This window comes from Juglans regia, chromosome 14 (genome assembly GCF_001411555.2).
Source record: "Juglans regia cultivar Chandler chromosome 14, Walnut 2.0, whole genome shotgun sequence".
NCBI classification, from domain to species: Eukaryota; Viridiplantae; Streptophyta; class Magnoliopsida; order Fagales; family Juglandaceae; genus Juglans; species Juglans regia.
Genome location: NC_049914.1, coordinates 7,957,305 through 7,983,105, shown reverse-complemented (window position 1 = coordinate 7,983,105; position 25,801 = coordinate 7,957,305). Strand labels below are relative to the sequence as shown.

Sequence of the window (25,801 nt, the reverse complement as noted above, 5' to 3'; positions counted from 1 at the left end):
ATTCAATCTTTTTAGAAGCGTATTTTTTATATTTTGCAGTGACTCTTTAGTTATTTACGGCGATATTAGACCGCCGAAACTAATCATTTCTTAATTTCTTTCCCCAGTGCCTATGCTCTGAACCACCCACCCCTCGACGTCTCTCTCTCGCCAGCTCTTCTATTCGTTCTCTCACTCTCCCTTTGCGCCGCCGCAGTCCTTAGCTATCGCCAGTAGCAGTTTTGTCATTCAGGTAAGTCTCCATCTGTCCCTCTTATCCATCTCTCTTTTCTCTCTATTCATACGCATCTCTCACTGTCTCAATTTGCCAGCCCGTCTCTCTGTTCGGATCCAAGAGATCAAAGAGAAACAGAATTTTCTGCCTTTCCTGTAATGGGAAATGATTTAATGATGTGCCTGTTTTGTCAAATTTTCTGGTATTTTTCTTTTTGAGTGGCTGATAAGAGATATTAACGTTTCTTTACTTATAAAAAAAAAAAAGAGAGAGATATTAACGTTTCTTCAAAGCTTTCTCTTATGAAGGGTACTTTTGTTTTCATTTATCGAAACAGACTTAATACTCACCTCCTTGGTTTCATTTCTTTTCCGTTTCAGTTCTGAATTTTAGGGGTTTATATAAGCGCAGGGTTGATCTGGTTTTTAGGGGTTTAAATGGCTGGAAGGTGTTTGAGAAAAGACTCAAGTGAGCCACATGTACTGCATTTTGGAATGATGGAATGATTATATATAATAAGAATGACTATATATAAAGTAGGTAGGTAGGTTTCATTCCCTTTATCATATGTCATGATGTTTTGCATATTATATAAGAAATTGTGGATCACTAAATTATTTGATTTTCCATCAAATTAATGTGGTTCATACACTTTTAATCATTAAGTGTATGAACCACATTACTGCATTTCTCTTATCTTCATGTTCTAAATGTAATGACTTCTTGATCAATCTGATCCATTAAATTATAATGCTTATAAATTGTGAAGTCCTATTGTTTTGGGGTACCCCCAATAAATAATAGCATGAACTTATTATTTTTCTTTTAAATTCGAAACAAAAAGACATGTGAAATGTCAAAAATTAAGTTGACTTGTGTCACCTTGTACCCTAATTTAGTTTAAAGGTCACAATATAGAAATATGAGGTGACAATTTAACAACTAATTATGTTTTTTTGTTTAGAAATAATCAGCTCTACCGATCGCTTGTCTTCCCTTTGAAGCTTGTATGTATATTATATTTTTATGGTGGTCATAATTGTAACACCCCCTTCCCGTAGGATAGAGATATTACCAACCTTTAGAACATAATACCCGGTAAAGATATTCATATTCTGAATTCCCTCATTTATTGAAATTCTTCAAAACGTTAAAACTGAATTGAACATGATTGTTTTGGAAACTGAACGAAATATAACGGAACATAAACTAATCCTATGAATGACGTAAAAGAAATCTAATTCTGGTGATAAAATCACTTATTCATTCCTAAGTCTTGGTACTAGATCTATTCCTGGCCATTCAGCTCTTCATCATCATAGACATCATCTGCGAGAATCGGGCATGGAAGAAAGCAAGAAGACACAACAATAATGAGTTGAATACTCAGTAAGTAGTACATCATATTGTAAAATATAGTCTTTGCCTAACATACATTTCATTTCTATGATACCCTTCATAACATATATACAGCTTCATGAATTTCAATCAAACATGTAACATGATCTTCTGAAAGATTTTACATACATATATCATCACAGACTTACATAGCATACATTTTCGTTATTAACATAAGCGGAAGCATATATAATCAAAACATGTCATTGTGAATGCATAATATCTTGGTTATCTAGTCTTAACATGAAGTGAAACACGCTTGTGTCCGTGTTTTCACTTATCTGGCATAACATGGAGTGAAACACGCTTGAGTCCGTATTTCACTAAACTTGCATAACATGGAGTGAAACATGCTTGAGTCCGTGTTTCACTTAAACTTGCATAACATGGAGCGAAACACGCTTGAGTCCGTGTTTCACTAAACTTGCATAACATGAAATGAAACACGCTTGAGACCGCGTTTTACTTAACTTGAATATCATGGAGTGAAACACGCTTGAGTCCGTGTTTTACTAAACTTGGGGTTAACCACACTCTATGGTAACCGTTACATTTCTTATCTTTCTTAATGCATGTAATTTGATTTAGGCTTCATGAACATTTCTAACATGGCATAATCTTGTACATGGTATAGCGTAACATGACATGGCATGGCATATTCTTGTACATGGCATAGTATAACGTGATATTACATAACATGCTATGAGGGTTTTATGACGTTTCAAGGCATACATGATCCAGGTACTACTTGAACTTGGCATACATGGTCTAAGTATTACACAAACATGGCATATATAACCTAAGTATTTCATGAACATGGCTTGCGTAATCTAACTATTACATGGCATACTTGACTTTGAACTACCACTTCAACATTTCATATATGAATTTAGTAACATTAAATCAATCAAACAATAAATTCATTCACTCAAGCATAATCTCATATTTCATCAAAGATCGAAAAGTAAACTAACCTTGACTTGCCTCTTAGCGTGGCGTAGTTAACAAACATAAGCACATCACATTTTCATACATAATAATAATATTCACAATACACATTTATGTATATGATCATACTATTTACCTCTTAACGTTGCTTCCTGATTTCCCACTTGTAGCGTGTTACCTATACGAAGTGCTAATCATCACTAACCTTTCTAGAAAGATGTGTCATAGAATTCTAAATACTTGAAGTCATATGTAATAGTATTTATTCAAACTCATCACATATTCCTTGACTTCTATCTACACATAACTTAATCACTTTATAAAAATCTTAGTTAAAGTCAATTGAAATATTAACAAAATAATGGACCCAACAATAGTTAAAATAAAAACTTTAAAATATACTTTAAAATCCCTTTAGACTTGCTGCTGTAAAATAGTTTGTAAACTCCCCCCTGATTACCATAAATGTGGACCCTTTTAGCAATAATTCTTACAACACAATCCACACTTAAAGCAAATCCAATTTAAATCATATGTTTAATAAAACTCACCCAGCCCATATCGTAAAACAGACAACGTAATGCACAGATTTAAAACATGAAGTCTCCCAAAAGCACTGTAGGCTATATTGAAATTATAAGGAAAACTGATTTACGGAGGCCTATGAGTAAAAAGGGGTATTCTGGAAATCATCCTAAAGGGGCATGGGTATTATGGGAAACTGATTATAAGGAAATAAGAGGATTATAGGCTTGGGGGGGGGGGGACATTCTCATTGCAGTTGCAGAAGGGTTGAACAGAATGAAGGAAATGGTTCGGCGATACTCACCGAGAGAAGAAGGCTGAGGCGACGGCGGCTCTGGAGGGGTTGGAAGTGACCGACGACGCAAATGGGTCCTCTGAGCAGTGGCGCGATGCAAGAGAGAGAGAAAAAGAGAGTGAGGGAGTTAGACCGAAACAATGAAAATCACGGGAAGGAAGAGATCTCGTCGGGGACTTTACCGTAACAAGTTGGTTTCAACTGGGTTGGGTTGGCCGGCGTTTTCTGGCGCCGTGGGTTGTGCTCCGATGTCCGAGGGTGGTAGGCGATGACTGGGCAGCAAAAAGGCTTAAGCGGAAAAGTTGTTTCTCTGGTATTTCGATGTGTGCAACACAGAGGCTTAGTGAGTTTCTTATAGGCGATGGGAGGAGACGACGTGAACCCTAAGGAGATTGGCTGAAATTTGAAATTGCCTAAACTTTAGGAACCTACTCTTACGTGGATACAGTTTCTGAGAGGGTTTGAAGAGTTTGAATTGGAGTTGATCTCACACTCTGGAAACCGAAACTAGCACGGGGACTAAGCGGATAGAATATACGAAGGTTTTAAGGGAAATGAATCACTAATTTAATCTATCTGTTAGCACAAAATCTAAAATGATAAATAAATAAAAAATAAATAAATATAAAGACAATAAAATACTAATAAATAAATAAATAAAATACTAGTTTTAAGCCCTAAATTTAGACCTGTATGTTACAATAATATAATACAATAATTAATCATGTAGAATATAATTATTGTTCCTTAATTATCTTGACATGATGGGGACAAAACGTCACAAATAAGAGAGGACAGATAATTCAATTATTTTTTTTTTAATCAAGCTATAAATGATTGCATATTGAAAACAAGAAATCATGGAGTGGTACTGCTACATCGGCCGGAGTTGCATCCAAATTAATGGAGTACCAAAAATCATGGCACATGAAACTTTCTTACTGGAGGCTATCACAAATACCCAGAAATCCAACAAGTTCTGAAAATTACCATAATTTTCCATTATTTTGCCCATCGAAAAACTCCAATGATCCCTTGAACACCGATTTGATGATTATGAAATGAGCAAAATAGCCTGCTGCCACCTGATTAAATTCCCTATAAACATGCATGCACCCATGATAGAGATAATTGTTTGAAATATTGTCTTTGATGATTATGAAATGAGTAATATTTTAGTCACAGAGGTTTGGGATTTCTTGTACTGCATGTCGTGTAGTGACTGGCCTGCATTATCCAAATGCATGGCTTCTTGAGAAAGAGAGGTCCTTATAAAACCTTTTATAAGTGGAGATAATTATGCGTACGATTCCTGAAGCTAGGATGGTCGTCAATCCTGTTTTTGTGCAATAGAACTTGAAACAGGATTGGGAAGATAATGGCTTCAGATGCTGAGTTTTAACTTTTCTTCTTTGTTATTGGTATGTCTATTACTAAAGGTATGTTAGCTTGTTTTTTAATTGTAGAAACTGTGTTTGCTTCTATAAAGTTTCTGAAGTTGGCTTCCCATGAAAGCATTTGGGAGCTCGACAGGATTATTTATAAATGAAATATGTTACAAGTTTACAGCAAATGATGTTATTAAAGTTATCATCATCTGTTACCTCTTATCGTCACCTGTTACATTTTAATTTACAATTGAAACTTGTGATGAATCATTTTGAGTTGATCTCTTCGCAGCAGCATTTATGGAAGACGTGTTGTTGGAGTTATCTGCAGAAGAGTCCCGAGCAGGGTGAAGAAAGAGTGCCTGAGCAGAACAAACTTACATATCAAAGCATCCATGCATGCAGCTTTAAGAAGAATGCTCCATCAAAGATAGCGAATGAACTACTAAACCTTGTATGAACTTGCACAAGTTGTTTGGATTATTACATGTTTCTAAAATGTTATCTATCTGCCTCAAACTATGTTTTATGTAAGTATATGCATGTTGGTGACTATAATGACAGTATATATGCATGTTAACACTAATCTCGACATCCTTCTTGTTGCCAGAAATAGTTTTTCCGGTAAGGTAAGCATGCGGGAAAAACTGTTGATATGGCAAGAAAAAGAGGAATTTCTTGGCATATGTTCTTGTCAAAAATAGTTATTTATGGTGATATATATTATTAGCCGGTAATTATCATTTCCGAAGGATTATGTATGTCGCAAGTAATTAATTCCTGAGATATTAACACTTAAAATAACTATTTACCACCAAATATTTAGCAAGAAATACTTTTCCGGTAAGGTATGAATGCAGGAAAAACTTTTGATATGCCAAAAAAAAAAAAGAATTTCTTGCTATATGTTCTTGTCAAAAATAGTTATTTATGGTGATATTATTAGTTAGTAAGTAACATTTTCGAAGAATTATGTATGTCGCAAGTATTTAATTCTTATGATATTAACTCACGGTAAATAACTATTTCCTGCCAAATGTTAATTAGCAAAAAAGTAACGTAAGCATGCAGGAAAAACTTGTTACCAATGAACTTTTTGCTGGGCAAAAAGCATTTACTGGCATATTTATTGCATGAAATAGGTATTTCCGGCGACATCATTCGCCACAATAAACTTTATCTGTGAACAAGCTACACTCATGTGTGTGACATATTTCTCACGAAAGCTCTATAATTCCAACGATTATCGTATGCTAGAAATAATAGTATTTTAGACAGCAATTAACATCGCGGCTACTATGGCAATAATGTTGACTATTTCAGGGAAAAATGCCTTTTTTGTTGTTGTAGTCATGATGAAGAATGTTCTTTCAAAAAAACAGTTGCTTTTTTATTGGAAGATTGGTTAATTTTATATAATCTAAACTAGAAATTTGTTTGGGGAGGCTAGCTAACTACCTATCTAAAGTTTGCAACTAATTTCTTCCTTTAAACCGATTATTTAATAAGGGGTCAACAGCTGTCATAAGTACGTTGAAAAATCCCGTTTGAAATCGACAAACCCATCATTAATAGAAGCTGTTAATAACATGAATAAAAAGGCTCACGACCATATAGATCATGATGACGGATCCTTAGCATATCCATCAACAGTTTCGCAACAAGTAATTGCCCCAAAAATAGACATTAATTAGCTATGGACGTTGGTAATTGGTGTGTTTTGTTTTCAACGCATGCATGAATTGAAAAGACTCAAAAACTAATTTTGAGAACAAGTTCAAAGAACCGGCCTGCAACTTCCCTTTATTGTCTCATACCAGCTTGCATATATATTATATATTCGGTTCTCTCCGGTGATTTCTACCCGATTTTTTTCGTCTGAAAAAGACCAAGAAATTAAGGCAGACAGTTGGGATCATCGCCGGCATGGCAGGATCAGAAGCAACTCCGGCCAGAATTTCAAACTTCATTCCTACAGACATTATCACAGTAACAGAATGTGTTCACCTTCCCGGCAGGATCCATTCGGCGGGCATGTGGAACTACTTTCATTCTGGGAGATTCTTGTTTTCATTGCCACAGTTTGAGATCCAGATGATTGTTGTTTTCCTCATCACGCAGGCCTTCCATTATATGTTCAAGCGTCAAGGAATGCCTCCTTTTACATCTCAACTCATTGTACGTAGTACTGCCCTCTTCCCGCCACTTCCTCTACCTGCATGCATGTTCCTCTTATTAATTAATTTAATGGAAATTATTTAGTTGAAAAAAAAATCATTAATATCGTTGAGATGAATGGAAAATAGCTGATAATATAAGACAATCAGCTTGATGCTGAGATCATAAAAAAGAATTCAAAGTTTCGGTTTTTGGTATAAGTTTGAGTATGAAAGCGTTGATAATTTGAGAGTTAATCAAAGTGTATATTTTATGTGTTTTCTTTTGTACGGTATATATGAATTAAGATAAACATTAATATAGAAAAACAAAATTATTTGTAATATAATTTTTGCCCCCAAAGATGTAATATAATTTGTATGATCAGAGTATGTACTCATGTTGAATTGATCATGTATGCACTTTAATTATGTGAACCAGACTGGCTTGATTCTCGGTTCACCAATCCTTGGGCACTTGAAGGTATTCAGGGTTATATTTTCCCCCAAAAGTCAAGAATTGATATATGTGCTGGGTTTCTTCGGTCAAGCACTGTTTGTGTTTTTGGGTGCTGTGAAGACTGATATGGGAACGATGAAGAGAATGGGAAGAAAAGCCTTGTGTACTGGAATTGCCTGTCATGTGTCACCTTTGCTACTTGGCTATTTACTGTATTTCACACTCGGAAAATCTTGGCTAACCGAAGAAATGTATTATAAAAACTCATTTCTAACAGGAGTACATTCGCTAACTTCATTTCCGGTTGTCGTTTATCTTCTCGAGCACCTTAGGATTCTGAATTCCGAGCTGGGTCAATTAGCCTTATCTGCATCATTTGTCAGCGACCTTAGTGGCGTGATTATCATGGTCGTTTCCGAAGTGGTTACCATTTCGTCCGAGATAGGTGCTACGCGCGCTATGATGACGGCCGGATCAATTCTCATCTATTTGTTTCTCATTGCATATGTATTTCGACCAGCAATGTTTTGGGTAGTGAAGAAGACACCTGAAGGCAAGCCTGTCAAAGGCATGTACATTCACATCATCATGGCGATAATGTTTCTGTCCGGGTTGTATGTTGATTATAATGCTTTGCCTTTCTTCCTCGGACCTTTTGCTCTTGGTTTGGCTGTACCAGCTGGACCTCCTATAGGATCCACCATTGTCAGCAAGCTCAACTGCTTTACAGAAGAAGTGTTTCTACCACTCTATGTGACTGCAGCTGCCATGAAGGCAGATATACGTTCAGTCACATTCAGTGACAGATCCATAACGTTCAACGTTGTCCTGTTTTGTTCTACATTTGTGGCAAAAATGGTGGGGTCTTTGGTTCCTCCTTTATACTACAAAATGCCCTTGAATGATGCTTTAGCAGTTGCTCTGATTTTGAGTTTCAAAGGTGTCAACCAACTGACCATATATTTCTGCACTTTAATGTTTAAGGTAACTATACTTATTTTCTACCCCATTTTTCTCCAAGGAAATTTGATTACCTTGTGGGCAAACCTATTTTATCACAGCCCCAAGGCTCCTATTACTTCTTACTATATATCTGGAGTTAACATATCCTACTAATTAATTCTTCTTGTAAAAATTATCTTTTTGCCAATTGGATGAGCTACATTTCTCAATGGTTAGGACTGTTTTGAAAAGAAAGCCACGACTGGAAGAGTGAAAGAACATACATATTGATCTATCCTTAACTGTTAGTTTACTGTAGAGTACATCTTTTAGCACATGATATTCCGGTGTAGTAACCTGAAATGTTTTCTTGAACAAGGTTAAATTACTGATGCTTTTTGTTCCGACTTTTTATGGTTCTATTCAAACTCAGGGGGATCCCAGAGAAGGTGAACCAGTGTTCTCTTTGTTAACTATTGCGATCCTAGTAAATGCACTTATCATTCCTGTTTTGGTGAAGTACCTGTACGATCCTTCAAGAAAATATGCAGGTTATCAGAAAAGGGATATCATGCATTGCAGAACCAATGCAGAGCTCCGAGTCCTGGTGTGCATCCACGGGTCTGCTAATGTTGCTGCAGCAATCAAACTACTTGAAGCTGCATGCTTGTCTAGAGAAAGACCCCTTGGAATTTATGTGCTTCACCTTATCCGACTAATCGGTCGATCCTCCCCAGTTTTCATTTCCCACAACAAACAGAAAACTGTCAGTTCCAGTTCTTCCTTTTCAGAGAATATCATTATCCCTTTCGAACGTTTCAAACAAGAAAAGAAATTGGTTGGATTATCCGTAAACCTTTTCACAGCAATCAGTCCACCCAAGTCCATGCATGAAGACATTTGCACCCTTGCGTTGGACAGGCTCACATCCCTCATAGTGCTCCCATTCCATCGAAAATGGTCCATTGATGGGTCCTTGGAATCAGAGGACAATAACATAAGGACCTTAAACTACAATGTCCTCCAAATAGCTCCCTGCTCCGTCGGGATCTTAGTCGATCGTGGCCATTTAGGCCGCTCGATGGCTTCAACGGAGTCATCCTATTCTGTTGCCATGTTCTTCTTAGGAGGTAATGATGATCAAGAGGCAATAATTTTTGCCAAACGCTTGGCCAGAAACTCGAACATCACCCTGACTGTGGTTCACCTTGTTGCCTCTGAAACCGATGGAGATATCCACATAGACAACTTGCTTGATTTCGAGGTCTTGAAGGATGTCAAGCGTAACAATGTGGGTAATGCATATGTGATATATTCAGAGGAGAAAGTGGAAGATGGGCCTCAGACCGCAATGGTAATTCGCTCTATGGCGTACAAGTTTGACCTTATAATTGTTGGCAGACGACATAACATAGATTCCCCTCAGACCTCAGGGCTTGCGGAATGGAGTGAATTCCCAGAGCTTGGGGTCATCGGAGACTTGCTCGCCTCCTCAGATGTCGTCGGTAGCAAAACTTCTATCTTGGTGGTGCAGCAACAACAAACAGATGATAGGTAGTCACGGCAGGAGAAGTACATATCAAACTGAGATCAATCTAAAATGCATCCATCTTCTCTTGATTTGTTTTTTTTTTGGTAATACTGTAAATTACAAGAGATCATAATGCGTGAGGAATTTAGGTTTATTTAGTATCAAACGAGCTTCCCTTGATTGTGAAGCCTAGTTCTTACCAATTTTAGCCTAGTGAATTAACTAATCGCAGTTCTTTTTGTAACACCCAGGTCCAGCAACAAGCTGTTTACAAAAATTTGTTTTTGGATTATACGTCTGAAGAGCCTAGTTAATTTTCTAGTATTATTTTTTAAATATACTGGTTGCGGGTCCAAATTATATTTTGGCGGATAACAATTTATTTTTAATAGGCTTGCTATTTTAATAATTTACTTAAATATTTTTGGGACGGATGTAAAATCTTTTTATGGGCCGATGATTTTATGGAATAAGTATTTTTTTAGATGAATCGAGGCCTAAAATTCAGAAAGAAGTCCATTTATTAATAGTTTATCTTTTCACTACGAAACAAGGGCCAAATACTTGAAATGACCCAATATTTTCATCAAGCCAAGCCCGTTAGAACCAACAATAGAACCCACGTCATGCACGGTTCCTTCCACTAGGGTTTTTAGTAGGTACTATATATACCCACAGCACCATAGCCACTCTTCCTTCACGTTTTCAACTCACGCGGCAAGACCAACAACCCTTGTCTCTCCTCTCCCCCCAAAAAAGAGCCCAGCTCTTTCGCTTGGCACAACTCCTTCGCCAACAACCAACAATTGCATGCATGAAACCACCGTATTCCATCATGGAAGCTCCAGCCCCTCCGCGTGCCCCCGCAAGCTCTCCCTTGTTTTAGTTTCCGAAAAACAGAACAACAGTTCCGCCCACCTTGAGCCACTGCAACCACCCTCTATCGAGAACTCCACCACGTTATGACCCCACAGAAACTGCCGGCGATGACTTCTCGTCACCCCAGTCCACCGCACGGTGCCTTAGGCCCCCGGTAAGCTCATGCCGTTTCTTTTTATTTTTCTCTTTTCTCTCGGTCTCTCCCTCATTCTCTCACCGTGTACCTCTCTCGCTCATCGCTCTTTCTCTCTCAGTTAGTGCCCAGGCACTGCTCCCATCCGCCGTAGTCAACTGCCAGCTCTACGTTGTCGTGTCCCCATCTCTCTGTAAGTGCTGCCGATGCACTTTGTTTAGTTTTTCTTTTGTTCTCTGGTAGTTCTTTATGAGGTATATATAAATATATATATGTATATTTATATATGTAACTATGTTAACCTAATAGATAGAAGTACTATTACTTTTTTACCCCTTAGTGTATGCCTCCAGATTTATTGTTTAGGGCTTAGTTTAAATGTGTTTTGTTTTAAGTCTAAAAAATATTATATTTGTGCAGATAACATTTTGATAATATTGTTAATTAAAGGAAATAAACCTATTTTTTTAAGAGAGGAGTTTTACATGACTTATTTTATGGGAATTTTTAGTAGCCAAAGTATTCTACTAATTTATAATACGTTATTGGTATTTTTGATATTTTAAATATTAGTATTTATTGAGTTCTGTAATTATCATAATACTTATTCGATAAATTTCTTCTTCAGTACGAATTCGATAAAGTGGATATTGATGGTTTTAGAAAATGATGGCATTTTAGGAATTAAAAGAATTTTATGTTTTGAGGTTTTAAAATAGGTTCTTTTATCATTTTAGGTTTAAATATCGAAATATCTGGTTGATTGAAAATTTACGGGAATTACGTGATTTTTATAGGTAACAATTAATATTTGTTTGGTATTGTTGAAAATTTTTTTTGAAAGACTAAGGAGTCCGTCCATGTAAGCAGGGGTTCCTATGCTAGACTTTGCATAAAAATAAATAAAATGGTCTGAGGTTGATTTTTGGAAAAATATGATTGTTTTCTTATGAAAAGAAATTTGAAACAACCTCAGTTATTTTTTCTGCATGACTTATGAAATTCTGTATAAGAATAAAATAATTTTTGTCATGACTGGTGTAGACATGAGCAAAGTTTTGCATTCTATTTCTGAACTATGCAAAAGAGAGTGAATATGAAAAATTGTGAATAAATCATATTTTTGTGATTTGATTTTGTTCTGTTCTTACTGGAAATGTTTTGTACTCTGATATAATATGATGCGATTTTTGAAACCTATGCCATGACATTCTGTTTCTGTTATGTTCTGACCTTACCACGGGTGTAAAACTGTGGCATCTATTTGGGTTGGTATTAGCTTTTCTGTTTTTGGTGTATCCATTTTGGAAACAAAGTGGTATTCTGCATGGTCTTTCCTATGTGCACAATCTGGGGCTCTGAGAATAATAAGGGAAATATTCACATTCTGTTTCTGCTCGGTTGACCGTCGGGGTTTGCATAACCTTACCACGGGAGTTAAACATGGAATTATGTTCTGATTTGATGTGTTCAGTTATACTATGCGAAGGAAATTTTGAATAAGAATATTTTTGACATTTCGCTCTGATATTTTAATAACACGTTCTGACATTGCATTCTGAAAATAAAAGTGTTTTTCTTTTACATTCTGAACTCTGAAAATACTGATGTTTACATACTAATATATGTTCTCTGCTTACTGAGTTGTTGATAACTCACCCACTTTATCTTCACAATATTTTCAGAAGATTTTAGATATTTTAGCTGAGGATCAAGAATAGTGGATTAAGAATAGAAAGTTTTTGATGAGTATTGACGAATTTTTGTTAAGAAATTTCAGTGTGTTCTGATGACTTGACATTTTTGAAGAATTGATTATATTAAGGAAATTAGTTTGAATCAAAATCTCTTTATAATATTGGGGATTTGGAGTTTATAATTATATTGTTGAAATGTGAGTTTCAGTGACATGTAGAGAAGTTGATACTTTTTTTTGGGTTATTGTAATGAGGATTTGATATATGAGTATGTGTGGTTAATTAAATTTGAAATGTTGTTGGAGTTGATTATCAGGTAATATGAGTTAACTCTCCGGACCCACAGGGACGGGGCGTTACACTTTTTGCATCCTCAAATTTTTCTATCTTAAATTAAAATATTCTGAAATCATGTTATCAAACCAAGGAAAGATGTTAAACCAAACTAGGAAGAACAAAGTAATTGTGACTGATTTTATCCCATTTTCTTTGTGGTTTTGAATGTGCCTTAGAGCAGCTGCGTCGTCCAACAATTCCTTGAAGGACCTAATCATGTAGATGATCATGTCTTTTTATCTAGAAAGATGCTTTGATCAAAACTAGATGTGTGTATATACCTCATGATCTCTATAAGTTTTGAATTTCTTAAACGAGAACTAAGCCACTCCTCAAGCATAGCGTAGGATCCGGGCTCATTTGGAGCGTGAGATGAGATGATAATTTTGTGAATAGTTAGTAAGTTAGTTTATACATAGTAGTGAGATAGTTTGAGTTGAGTATTTTTTGGGTTTTGGGAAATGAGAGAAAAAAAGTTGAATAAAAAATATTATAAAGTTAAAAATATTGTTAAAATATAGTTTTATAATATTATTTTTGTTTGAAGATTTGAAAAAGTTGATTTTTTTTTTGTTTAAAAGTTTGAAAATGTTGTAACAATTAGTTTGAAAAAGTTGTAATGATTAGTTTGAAAATTTTGTATTTAAATTATGTTTGAGAAGGAAATTAGATGAGATGAGATTGAGAATTTTGAGATGAGATTTGTTGATGTCGTGTTTTGCGGGCCTGGGCAAATCCACACTTGTGGGGCTGAGCCTTTTTTCTGGAAGGAGGAGAAATGGGGGAGCTTGGGGGCTGTGATACCTCAGACGCTCAATTTAGATCAAGGTTGAAGATGAAGAGAGAAAGTGAGAGCTAGAGGGAATAAGTAGAGAGTATTCAAGTGCGTAAGTAGTAACCCCCTTCTCGGCAGAGAGAGAGAGGAGTATTTATACCTGGTCGGGGTGAGCCCCGAGATGATGGTGACCGATGTGTGACTCTGTACCGGGATCGCATGTATTTGCCAAACTCTTAGTTCCTGCCAGACCAATCCAAGGTTTCTGCTGACACCCAGGGGGCATGCCTTTGCATGTTGACCCCCGGGACGCATTGACTATGGCGTGGTCCTGTCATGGAGTGCTCACTTCTACTCCATTAAATGCGGCGTGGCCCTGGACAGGCTTGACCCTGCTCCTGCGCCTTTAGGATAGCTATGTTAGGGACGGGGATGCTCCCTGATGGTAGGCCAGCTTGGGTGTCAGACTGTCTTGTTGTGTCAGGGTCGAAGGCGTCTCTGTCAGTTGGTCGGACGTGGTGCCAGGTTGCACAGTCTCCCGTCCTTTTGTCAGGACCTTTGCATTGTGTCCTTCCTCTTGGGTTGTCTCTGGACATCCCAAACCTTATACGTGGGCTCGGGCCCAGGCCTTGTCCGGCCCCTGGGGATTTCTCCCTCCACAGTACCCCTCGAATTCTTAGTGTACGTGTGCGATGAGAATTTTAAAAGATCCTTCCTTATCCCATCATTAATGCGCATGGATTTCTATGTCCCGCCGTCTTCATGGCCTCTTGACCTTCGGGTTGGTGCGTGCTTACCAGCGCTTGCTCATTACTCCCTTTTATTTATTGCGTTGTAGTGTCTGGGTTCCTGAGCAGCTCAACCCCAATGCTTGGCAAATCATGGTGGTGAGCTGCATAGTCTTTTGCCAGGTGCTAGACGATGGTTCCAAGGACTTTCTAAATCTGACTGCCTGGGAATTCTTGTCAGTATATCAGATCATTTGACTTGATGGGAGCTTGTGTAGCTTCCAATCTCAAGCTTCCGAGAAGTGTTTCATGACGTTGGAGAAACGCTTATCCTCCATCAAGTTGGGAGATACTCAATGTGGAACAACAGACGGCACCAACTCTTTGGATTACTCTTAAGGGCGTAGGGAGACGGAGCACCAACACGGACGACCCCCCAGAAGGAGTGGCAACACTATCAGATTTAATGAGAGTGGGAGAGACACCGCAGGGGTCTCTTCTCCTTCCCCACAACTAGCGGGCTCGGAGAACGACTGGGAACATGCACGAAAATTGGATTCTGGATACATAGCAAGCTCGAAGTAATAGTCTTTGCCAATATCAGCATCAGAACGCTAAGTGGTGGGGGGGACCAAATATCAACATCAGAACACTGAGTGTTGATGCGGGATACACAGCAACTTTAGTACCATAGCCCTCCTCGTCCATTGCTCCATCAATAGGAGAAGGCACTACAAGCTCCAATTTTAAAGAAATCTCGTAAGTCGCCTTCAGTTCCTCTAATTTGACAGAAGTAACCGTTGACTACCGTGAGAATCGTGGGGAAGGGAATAGTCAAGGCCAGCAACGCCTGGACAGAGCCAGAGGGCACTGCACGAGCTCCCAGACGCGAAGATTTCTTTAGGGCCATAAGGTGCACTGTCGCCTTATCAGGAGGGGAGTCCTTAAATAGAAAGGAGCAACAGTCGCCTTATCGAGGCTTCCTAACTCCACATACCTCACACATGTCCCACTCAAGTACCAGGATCCATCGATTAATGCAACTGCTGCGAAGCATATCCACTGGAATGACGTGCAAATTAATGACTGCAAAACATAGAGATGTGACGTGGAAGTCAGAGAGGCATCATTCAATATGAAGACGTGGCAGATGTCGTGCTGCCATGTAGGTGGAATACAGAAGATCACTTAGCATGCGATCAGGCAGGCCGAGAGCTTAATCAGGCATAAGAGCGAAGGGAATAAAAGAAATTCCTCCTGGACTTGTCAGGGAAGAATTGGTAGGGTAACTGTAAGGGAAATTTCCCCCTAAGAAAGGCCCACCAGGCCTCCGCCCAGGAACCCAGCCCAATGGGGTCTCTGATTCAAACAAGGAACGGAACGACAACTAGGGAAGGGCCCTGACTGATTGACAAGACAAAACGACTTGACACACTGTGGCCGTCCTCGGGAACAAAATGTGTAACACATGGAGAACATGGAGGACCCTCGATTTATCGGCATCAGGTCATCTGCGACTCATATAAATTAGACCAGGGCTCAGGGAACCACTCCACATTAATGACACTACTAATTAAATCACATGCCATAATTATTAAGCCGGCATGAAGTCACACCACATTAAAGAATGTCTGACAGTATGCACTAAAAGAGAAGCCTGAACTTTGTGGGAAAAGACTATTTGCACCATCCCCAGACACGATATAAATCGCAAATCCTAGGTACTGAAAAACTCTCTCTGATCCCAAGTCTCTCTTATTTATTTACTGCACTTCAAGAATATTTACTAACTTTGGCATCAGAGGTTCCCTGGCCCCAAGGACGCCAAAGAGCTGAGTTGTCAGGGCTTGGCCCGAACATGTGCGAAACACGATGTTAATACTAACAATATTTTATTCAACTTTTAACTTTAATCTCAAGTCATTTTGTTGAGGACGTGTTTCACTGCTTGGCACTCTCAATCTCCTGTAACCAAAGAGTAAAAGGGCTTGGGGTGGTAAAGGAGACCCTCTGATGCCTTAGGGTACGTTTGGGTGTTGAGAAGTGTTGAGAAGTGTTGAGAATGTTTGTGAATAGTTATGAGTAGAGATTGGAGTGAGTTTGTGGGTCCCATTGAGAGTATTTTGAGTTGTTTGGATGTGTGAAGTATGTTGAGTTGTTGACTTTTGAGTAGGTAGTTGAAAAATATGTGGGTCCCATAAATATTATAGTGATTTAATTTTTAGTAATAAATATTATAATGATTTTATTATAGTGATTTTTTAATATTAATAAATATTGTAGTGATTTTATTTTACTTTTATATATAATAATGATAAATAGTATAATGATTTTATTTTTAATTTATATATAATTGTGATAAATATTATAATGATTTTATTTTTATATTATATATTATAATAGTGATAAATATTATAGTGATTTTATTTTTTATTTATATATTATAGTGATTTTATTTTTTATTTATATATTATAGCGATTTTATTTTTTATTTATATATAATAGTGATAAATATTTTTTATTTATATATTATAGTGATTTTTTATTATTTATATATTATAATGATTTTTTTTATATTTAATAGTGATAAATATTATAGTGATTTATTTTTTATTTATATATAAGTGAGTGATAAATATTATTTTTATTTTTTATTTATATATTATAGTGATTTTATTTTTTATTTATATATAATAGTGATAAATATTTTTTATTTATATATTATAGTGATTTTATTTTTTATTTATATATTATAGAGATTTTATTTTTAATTTATATATTATAGTGTTTTTATTTTTTATTTATATATTATAGCTATTTTATTTTTTATTTATATACTATAGCGATTTTATTTTTTATTTATATATAATAGTGATAAATATTTTTTATTTATATATTATAGTGATTTTTTATTTTTTATATATTATAATGATTTTATTATTTATATTTAATAGTGATAAATATTATAGTGATTTTATTTTTTATTTATATATAATAGTGATAAATATTTTTATTTATATATTATAGTGATTTTATTTTTTATTTATATATTATAGTGATAAATATTTTTTATTTATATATTATAGTGATTTTTTTATTTTTTATATATATTATAGTGATTTTATTTTTTATTTATATATTATAGTGATTTTATTTTTTATTTATATATTATAGTGATTTTTTATTATTTATATATTATAATGATAAATATTTTTTATTTATATATTATAGTGATTTTATTTTTTATTTATATATAATAGTGATAAGTATTATAGAATGTTTGTGAATAGTTATGAGTAAAGATTGAAGTGAGTTTGTGGGTCCCATTGAGAATATTTTAAGTTGTTTGGTATGTGAAGTATTTTCAAAAGTATGAGAATACTTGGAAAGTGTTGAGGATACTTGGTCACCCAAACACAGCCTTAGTCAGTAATGATAGGAGTAATCTTAAAGCCAATCAATGTTCTAGCCTTGTTAACGTACCTGGCCCCTTTAAATAGAGACTTTACCTTCTTCTAATCCTTTGGGTTTAGCTAACTTATCTCTTATTTGAAACTTGTATTCTCGTTCCTCAGAGTTATCGATCTGTTTGATTGGATAGACACCTTTAACAACACTGGGATAGTTAGTAGGCACTCTCTTTATCAGTTCAGCCTGAACCCTACCAAGTCAGGTGGGTATTTATGCCTCAGATGTCTTGCTGGTTCGGGGAGGTCCAGGCCCAAGAAACACCCTGCGAGTCTCTTAGAGTATTGGAGCCTTTCTAGTTACCCCACGAGGTCTCATGGCATATTGTGCAATGGGTCTTTTACATTAGACATTCTAAGGTTTTCGATTGATTTACGTTATTCCCTTTAAATTACTGTGTCATATGGTGGACTCTTTAAATCACTTAAAGAAGTGTTGGGCTTTGTAATTATTGTTGTCTGTGAGGTTAGGCTTTGGGCCTTACGATTTGAGCCCAATGCCTTGTGCTCCTTTTAGCTACCCCACGAGTCCTTGCCACGCACCAAGGGCTTCTGTGGCGATGTTTAGAACTCTGAGTCGTGATTCAGGCCTCAGGTGGGCATTTAGGTCTCAGGTGTCTTGCTGGGTCGTGGAGGTCCAGGTCCAGAAAGCACCCTGCGGGCCTCTGGGAGTATTGGAGCCTTTCTTGTTACCCCGCGAGGTCTCATGGCATATTGTGCAATGGGTCTTTTACATTAGACGTTCTAAGGTTTTCGGTTGATTTACTTTATTCCCCTTAAATTATTGTGTCATATGGTGGACTTTTTAAATCACTTAAAGAGGTGTTGGGCTTTGTAATTATTGTTGTCTGTAAGGTTAGGCTCTGGGCCTTACAATTTGAGCCCAATGCCTTGTGCTCCTTTTAGCTACCCCACGAGTCCTTGCCAGGCTCCAAGGGCTTCTGTGGTGATGTTTGGAACTCTGCATCGTAATTCCCCACAAGTTTTATTAAAAAATCGATATGCCTTCCCCACGATCTCTGTCAGAAAAAGATACACCTTTATTAACTGCCGTCAGTATTTATTGCGAGGCATTGTTCACCTTTCTTTTCTTCCAGTCTTGTTGCGCAAGTCTCTTGATTTACTCCTTGGCTCTTCTTATTCCCGTCTCTTCGTCCTTCTTAGTTCTTTTCCTTTCTTTCCTGGTTCTCTTCTTTCTTTCCTTCCTTCGCTTTTTCTACATCTTCGTTTTCATGGCTTCTGGCAAGAACCCGGTTGTAGGCTTTTCTCGAGGTGGTGGTCCTTCACGACCTCGCATGCCATTTGCCCCAAGTGGTGCAGGTGGCACCGCTACTAGCCCTAACGTCGTTGGAGGCATTTCTTGCTCGATTTTCAAAGGTCATCCTTGGGTTTCCTCTCTCTCCCACCGCAAATTGGATGGTGTGAGGGACCATTTCATTATCCCCGACTCAGTGGGATTGTCTCTGCCTGGCCAACGGAGGGGAGCGGTGGGCATCAAAGGTATGGCAATTTTCTTCACTCTTTATTTGGCTATGTTTATAATGGGGTTTCGTCAGCCCTTCGTGTAGACCATTTGTGACGTCTTCGACGTCTTGGGTCTTGCTCTAGCCCATCTGGTGCTGTATGCATGGCGCATCTTGATGGCTTGCTGCATTTTGTGGCGGCAAGTTCTGGAACCCACCAGTGACAATTATCCTGATCTCACCACTTGGGAATTCCTTTCCTTCATGGGTTTAGGCATATGGATGGGAATCTATGCAGTTTTAGATCCCATAGTAAACTTGTTCAACTTGAGTGTAAATACTCCCACACTAAAGATTGGTCCAAGAAGTTCTTCTTTGTTTTAGGAAAGGGGTGAGAATTTTCAGTGGATGAGGCTTTACATTGGGAGTTTCCCATTCGAGCATATTGGTCGTTCGTTCCTGACGAGCGTGACTTTGAGGTCTTACTGTCCCCTCGAGAAGAAGCTCACATCCGTTTGGTTCAGTCTTAGGCAGTTGCCAATCTTAACTCTACCTGGTCTAACACCCTTTTAACGCCTATAAACATTGATAGATTTTTTATGGTCCCTAGTCATGCCCATATACTTGGTCGCAAGATCTTGGGTGTGCCTTCATCGGTGGGAAATCTGAAAAGGGGACCACCTGTAGAGGCGGAGGGAAAGAAAAAAAAGGCTCGTCTTGTGGCAAAACGGACAGACGCATCCAGTTTCCTTCAAGGGTGCTCCACTTCCCCCCTCCTCCCTGTCAAACAAAAGAGAGGTGAGGAAACCCCCATTAACTCAATCTGATTCGCTAGATGCTATCATGGCTCAAGCGGATATTGAACTTGATTTTATTATTGAAGGTGAGGAGATGGAGGTCTTGATGTCGAGAACTTCTGCTGGGCGAGTAGTTACTCTCGAGAATGCCCCTCCCCGAGAGGTGGAGGACTTTATCTCTATTATGGAACAAAGTCGCCTTAACGCACCTCTTGTTGGCGACCTCCCTCCATTCTTGGCTGAAGATGAGGACTCGTTTCACTTAGTGGCCACTGGCAAGCACTCATCTGCTGCATCGATGACTTCGGGTGGGAAGACTCATGAGCTACCCCTCGTCTTCCTGAATTTTTCAGTGACGAGTGGGAGCAGGGTGTCGATTCCTTCACCCCCTTTCAGCACTTCCCCGAGGGTGGGCGAGGAATCTTTTCCTACTTTATTGTGGGAGGATGTCGTTCACCACGCCTACAACACTTCATCGAGAAGGGGTGGAGAAACTTCCCCAACATTTTCTGTCGGCGTTGGGCCAATTGGATATTCTGATGAGGCTCCATTCCAGAAGAGTGCCGCCATTCCTCCAATTCACCAAATAGCCGGGACCTCAACTCAAGCAAATGCCAGCCCCTCGCCTCCCCCTGCTCCGCAATAGTTGATTTCGGAAGGTGTGACTGGGGTTTCCTTCCAGATCCCTACTGCTCGGGATGGTGCCTCCTCCTCTCAAGCCTTTAGATCATGCCACAATGAAGCATTTTGTTCCACTGTTCTCCACTTACACGACATTCTTTTGCTAGTAAGCTTTACTTGGATTGTTTTAACGCTGCTTGGATCATTGTTATTTTTTTGGACCATGATTTTCTTTGTTCTGATTGATTTGTAGGAAGTTGATAGGTTGGCTGAGATGATTGTTGAAGATTGTATGGAGCTCAAACAGGAAAATGACTCCATGCTTCATTGGTAGAGCTCACGAGGCTGTCACTTCCGCTCGGGAGGAAAACTAGAAGCTGGCGGTGGAGCTTGCTCTGGTTGATGCTTCCTACCGAGAATAAGTAACTTCTCTTCAATCCCAGTTGGCGAGTGCATTGGACGAAAACGCGTTGTATAAGGCTAGAGCCGTCGAGATGGAGCTTGAGCAAAACAACTTTACTGCCCATCTAAATGGGATGGAGAAAGAAGTGGAGGACTTAAGGAAGGCAAAAACTGATTGCCTCTCTCGCCTAGCTGCTTCTGAGGAACAAAGGCAGGAAACCCTCCTCCGACTAAGTGTTGCTCAGGGCAAGGAATTTAAAGTAGAGCAGGACTTGGTTGCAGCCAAGAATGCCCTCAAAGAACATGATCACAATTTTTTGATGATGAGTAAGAGTTGGGAGGGCAATAAAAAGGCTTTGGCTGCTTCTGAGCTAAAAATATCCGAGCTGATTCAGGAACTGGGCCATTTGCAAGAGCAAATTAATCGCTTTATCCCTTAGATCAACTCTGCCCATGCAATTCGGGATCACGATTATGGGATTAGTTTCAAACTTGGCATCAAATAGTTGTCGCTTCTACTCGCACATCCCAAGACCGACCTCCACACATTGAATTAGAGAGACATATGTGCCAGCTCTGCAGCCTACCATTTCTTTGACTCCATTGGGCCAGATGTAATGCCAGATGCCTTTCCTCCTCCCCTGCCTGCTCCTTGAAATTTTATTTATTGCATTTTGACTATGTTTGTATTTCGGGCAAAACGCCCTTTAGTTATTTTATATTCTGGTTTTGGGAACTCCTTTTGTTATTATCAAGTTATATGAATCTTTTATGGTTGAAAACCTTATCCTTTCACTTAAATTAGTTGTGTATCCATGGAACTATGTCTAAGTGGATTGTAAACATAGTGTACCTCGACTTCAACATAACTCATGACAAATTGGATCAATTTAGATAAAGGAGGGAACGACCAAGAATGGGATTTAACTTATTTAGAATCCAACTATGTCTTAGCCAGTTGTGTGGCTATCTACTTGTTCGTGTCACTTGGACCGCATGATCTTGGTGAGTGGAGGTAGGTGGGAGAGTTACCTGGTTGTCTGATTTTTGGCGATCGGCACAACAGGAGGGTTCCTCGATTGTGTTGCCTTGGCGAGAAGGTGTAGCGGGAGAGTTGTTCGACCACGTAACCTTGGCAATTGGAGTAAGGTGGGAGAGTTGCTCGACCACTTCATATTGGTGATTGGTGTAATGGGAGAGTTCCTCGACCGTGTAGACTTGGCGAGAAGGTGTAGAGAGAGTTCTCGATCTTGTAACCTTGGCGATTGGAGTAAGATAGGAGAGTTGCTTGACTTCTTCATTTTGGCGATTGGCGTAACATGAGGGTTGCTTGACTGTGTAGCCTTGGCGAGAAGGTGTAGTGATTGCCTTCCAGATGAACATCGTCACATTTTGAGCAGTGACTGTCACCATTGCCTCAGCCTCTGCCCATTTTGTGAAATAACCGATGGCGATGATGATGAACTTTGTTCCTCCTTTACCCGGGGGTATAGGACCAAGAAAGTCTATCCCCCATTGGGTAAATGACCATGGAGCCGTCATTGATCTCAACTCCTCTGGTGGCATGTTCGAGACTGGTGCGTGTAGTTGGCACTGGACAGACCTTTTCACGATCTCCTTTACATCCCACAAGGCGTTGGGCTAGTAGTAGCCCGCTTTCATCTGCTCCTGCCCTGTTGATGCTACCCTTGCCAGTCGATCCGCCTTCCAATTGTCCCCTCTGGGAATAAACTCAATTCGAAAATACTGGAATCGAAAGGACTTCTCTTGAACCTGAAGGAGGTACCTCATTAGCTTCGGTCCCTTCGTTGAATACTCCCCCTTGATTTGGTCGACTACCACTTGGAAGTTCGCCTTAATTACTATCAAATTCCCTCCTAATGCTTCAGTTATGGCCAACCCCATGAGCATTGTCTCGTACTTTGCTTCATTATTTGTCACCTCGAAGTTTAGTCGGATGGCATGAAATGACTCCATGCCGTCTTTTGCTACCATGTGAACTCACACACCCCCTCATGCTCGGCAAGATGAGCCGTCGACAAGCACGAGCCATGGTTCCTTCTCGAGCACCTTAGTGTCTCCTCGGGAAAGTTTGTTAACTCTGTGACAAAATCGGCCATGACCTGCCCTTTTATAGTCGGTCTGAGAATATAACTAATGTCATATTCGCTTAACACCATGGACCATTTAACCAGCTAGCTCGAAGTGTCAGGCCTTTGAAGCACCTTTTGCAAGGGCGTGGAAGTGATGACCTTTATGGGGTGAGCTAGGAAATAAGGGCACAACCACCGTGCTGACATTACGAGGGTGAAGGTGATCAATTTGATCCTTGGGTATCACTTCTCTACTCCTCTCAAAGCTCTGCTGACATAATATACGGGCCTCTAATTCTTCCCCTCATCCCTGACTAAGGCCGCGACACTGCTTCTAGAATGGCGGCTAGGTAGAGTGACAAGGGCTCCCCTTGCTTAGTCTGACAAAGTAGTGGTGGTGGGCGATGTACTCTTTCAGCTGTGCAAACGCTTCTTCACATCGCACATCCCATTCTTGCGCCTTCTTCAACATCTGAAAAAAGGGCATGCACTTGTCCATTGAATGGGATACGAACCTGTTGAGAGCCGCCATTCTTCTCTCCAGTTTCTTGACCTTAATAAGAGTCGTGGGCCACTTCATCTCGATGATCGCCCTGAGCTTCTCAAGATTTACCTCAATGCCCCTTTCAGACACCATGAAGCCTAAGAACTTGCCCGACTGGACCACGAATGCACATTTAGTCGGGTTGAGTTTCATCTTGTATTGGCGCAACACACTGAAAGCTTCCCTCAAATCTTCCACATGCTGCCCAAACTCCATGCTCTTTACCAGGAGATCGTCCACATACACCTTCATGTTCCGGCCTATCTGATCCTTAAACATTTTATTAATCAGCCTTTGGTAAGTTGCTTCCACGTTCTTCAACCCAAACGACATTATCGCGTAATAGTATAGACCCTGGTCAGTTATGAAGGCCGTTTTATCCTGGTTAGCATGGCTCATTTTGATTTGGTTGTACCTGGAGTAGGCATCCATGAAGCATAACATCTTGTGACCAGCCATGGCGTTAATTATCAGATCTATCCTGGGGAGAGGGAAACTATCTTTTGGGCATGTTTTGTTTAGGTCTGTGAAATTGACGCACATTTGCCACTTTCCATTGGATTTTTTCACCAGGACAACATTTGACAACCATCTGGGATACTTAGTTTCCCTGATAAATCCTACTACCAACAGATGATCCACTTCCTCTGCCATAGCTTTATACTTCTCCGTGCCAAAATTCCTCTTTTTTTGCTTCACAGGCCTTATGTCCAAATTAACGTTCAGCCTATGTTCCATCACTTACTGATTCTTGGCATATCTTGGTAATTCCATGCGAAGATGTCTTTGTGCTAAAAAAGGAGCTATATTAGGTGATCTTTTTTCTTTCTTCACCATTGTAGTCCCGATCCTTACATGGTTGCCCGGCTAGGTTGGATCGAAAGACTCGAGTTCTAACGGTTTGTCAGCTTCTCCTTGTCCCAATGCTTCCTCGTCCCTCATTTTTACTTCTGTCATGAAAACTGTGGGTGGAGATGGCAGGTAGACTCCATCGCCATGTTCTCATGACTCAGTTTTACCTCTCGCTCTCTTCTTTTTAATTCCTACGAATAACACTCTCGAGGAAGCACCTATTCTCCGCGTACCTCGCCAATTCTCGATGGCGTCGGAAACTTCACTTTCAGATGATAAGTTGAAGTAATTGCTTTCAAAGCATTCAATGTTGGCCGGCCTATCATGGCATTATATGATGACTGAGTTCTGACCACCAATAACTTAGTGATGTTGGTTGTGATGCCAGGGGTTAGTCCCTACTGACACAGGTAGTGTGATGGATCCAACGGGTTGGATTGCATTTCCTGTGAATCCCTTCAATGTGGTTGGTGCTGGGTGAAGTTGGCGCGCATTTAATCCCATCGCAGTGAAAGCATCCTAGAACAGGATATCTGTCGAGCTCCCGTTATCTATCAATATCCTTCTCGTCTTGTAGCTCGCGATCAGCATTGTCACCACTATTGCATCATCGAAGGGGTATACCACCCCCTGGAGTCCTCTTCGCCAAAGGAAATTGGGGCGAGTTCTGCATTCACGTCTGTTTAACAACTCTCTCTACATTGTAAACTTCTTCATATCTTGCCCATCTTACATAGGCATTTCTCTTCAACGAGGTTGGACCACCTCCCACATATCCCCTAGCTATGGTACGAACGTCTCCCAAAGGTGAATTTCGCCTATCTGCCTTGTTCGTTGGTTTCTTGGTTCTTGTGATCTCCTCGCCCTTTTAGGCGATCTCCTCCTCGGGCTCTCACTCCGTCTGGTCGTGCGCTCTTGCCTATTGTCATTTAAGCACCACAATGGAGATGTGTTCTTGGCCACGATGCGCTCCAGCTCTCCACTTCCCTTTAGTTCTTCAATTTTTTGTTTGAGCGTATGGCAATCCTCGGTTCAATGACCATTCGCTCTATGGTATGTACAATACCTTTGTGGTCATCGGCCGTGGTCCTTATCACGCCTACTCTCCTTTATTTCAGCCTAGTCTTGTACACTGGAATAGTGTACGTGACCACCAC

General features: G+C 39.2%; 1 protein-coding gene and 1 long non-coding RNA gene across 3 annotated transcripts; both read left to right on the top strand.

Annotated features, from left to right (window-relative positions):
- Window positions 1-83: 83 nt before the first annotated feature.
- On the top strand, window positions 84-5,287 carry LOC108998429. 2 transcript variants are annotated; one of them, XR_001997324.2, is made up of 4 exons: window positions 84-232; window positions 595-754; window positions 1,501-1,603; window positions 5,061-5,287. It is a non-coding gene; the product is annotated as an uncharacterized LOC108998429 (long non-coding RNA). The 2 variants fall into 2 exon arrangements; XR_001997325.2 differs by lacking the exon at window positions 595-754.
- A 1,407-nt stretch (window positions 5,288-6,694) lies between these two features.
- On the top strand, window positions 6,695-9,925 carry LOC108998447 (cation/H(+) antiporter 4-like). Its single transcript, XM_018974999.2, has 3 exons — window positions 6,695-6,946; window positions 7,367-8,368; window positions 8,760-9,925. Exons 1-3 carry the CDS (start codon window positions 6,695-6,697, stop codon window positions 9,882-9,884), a joined length of 2,379 nt encoding a protein of 792 aa, XP_018830544.2. The 3' UTR covers window positions 9,885-9,925.
- The last annotated feature ends 15,876 nt before the right edge of the window (window positions 9,926-25,801 follow it).

What these genes read in the sequence shown, in the direction of transcription:
- LOC108998447 (XM_018974999.2), top strand. Translation starts at nt 6,695, where the DNA reads ATGGCAGGATCAGAAGCAACTCCGGCCAGAATTTCAAACTTCATTCCT. An exon ending in CTTTTACATCTCAACTCATT is followed by an intron (nt 6,947 to 7,366) that starts GTACGTAGTACT and finishes TATGTGAACCAG; the next exon opens with ACTGGCTTGATTCTCGGTTC. An exon ending in TCTGCACTTTAATGTTTAAG is followed by an intron (nt 8,369 to 8,759) that starts GTAACTATACTT and finishes ATTCAAACTCAG; the next exon opens with GGGGATCCCAGAGAAGGTGA.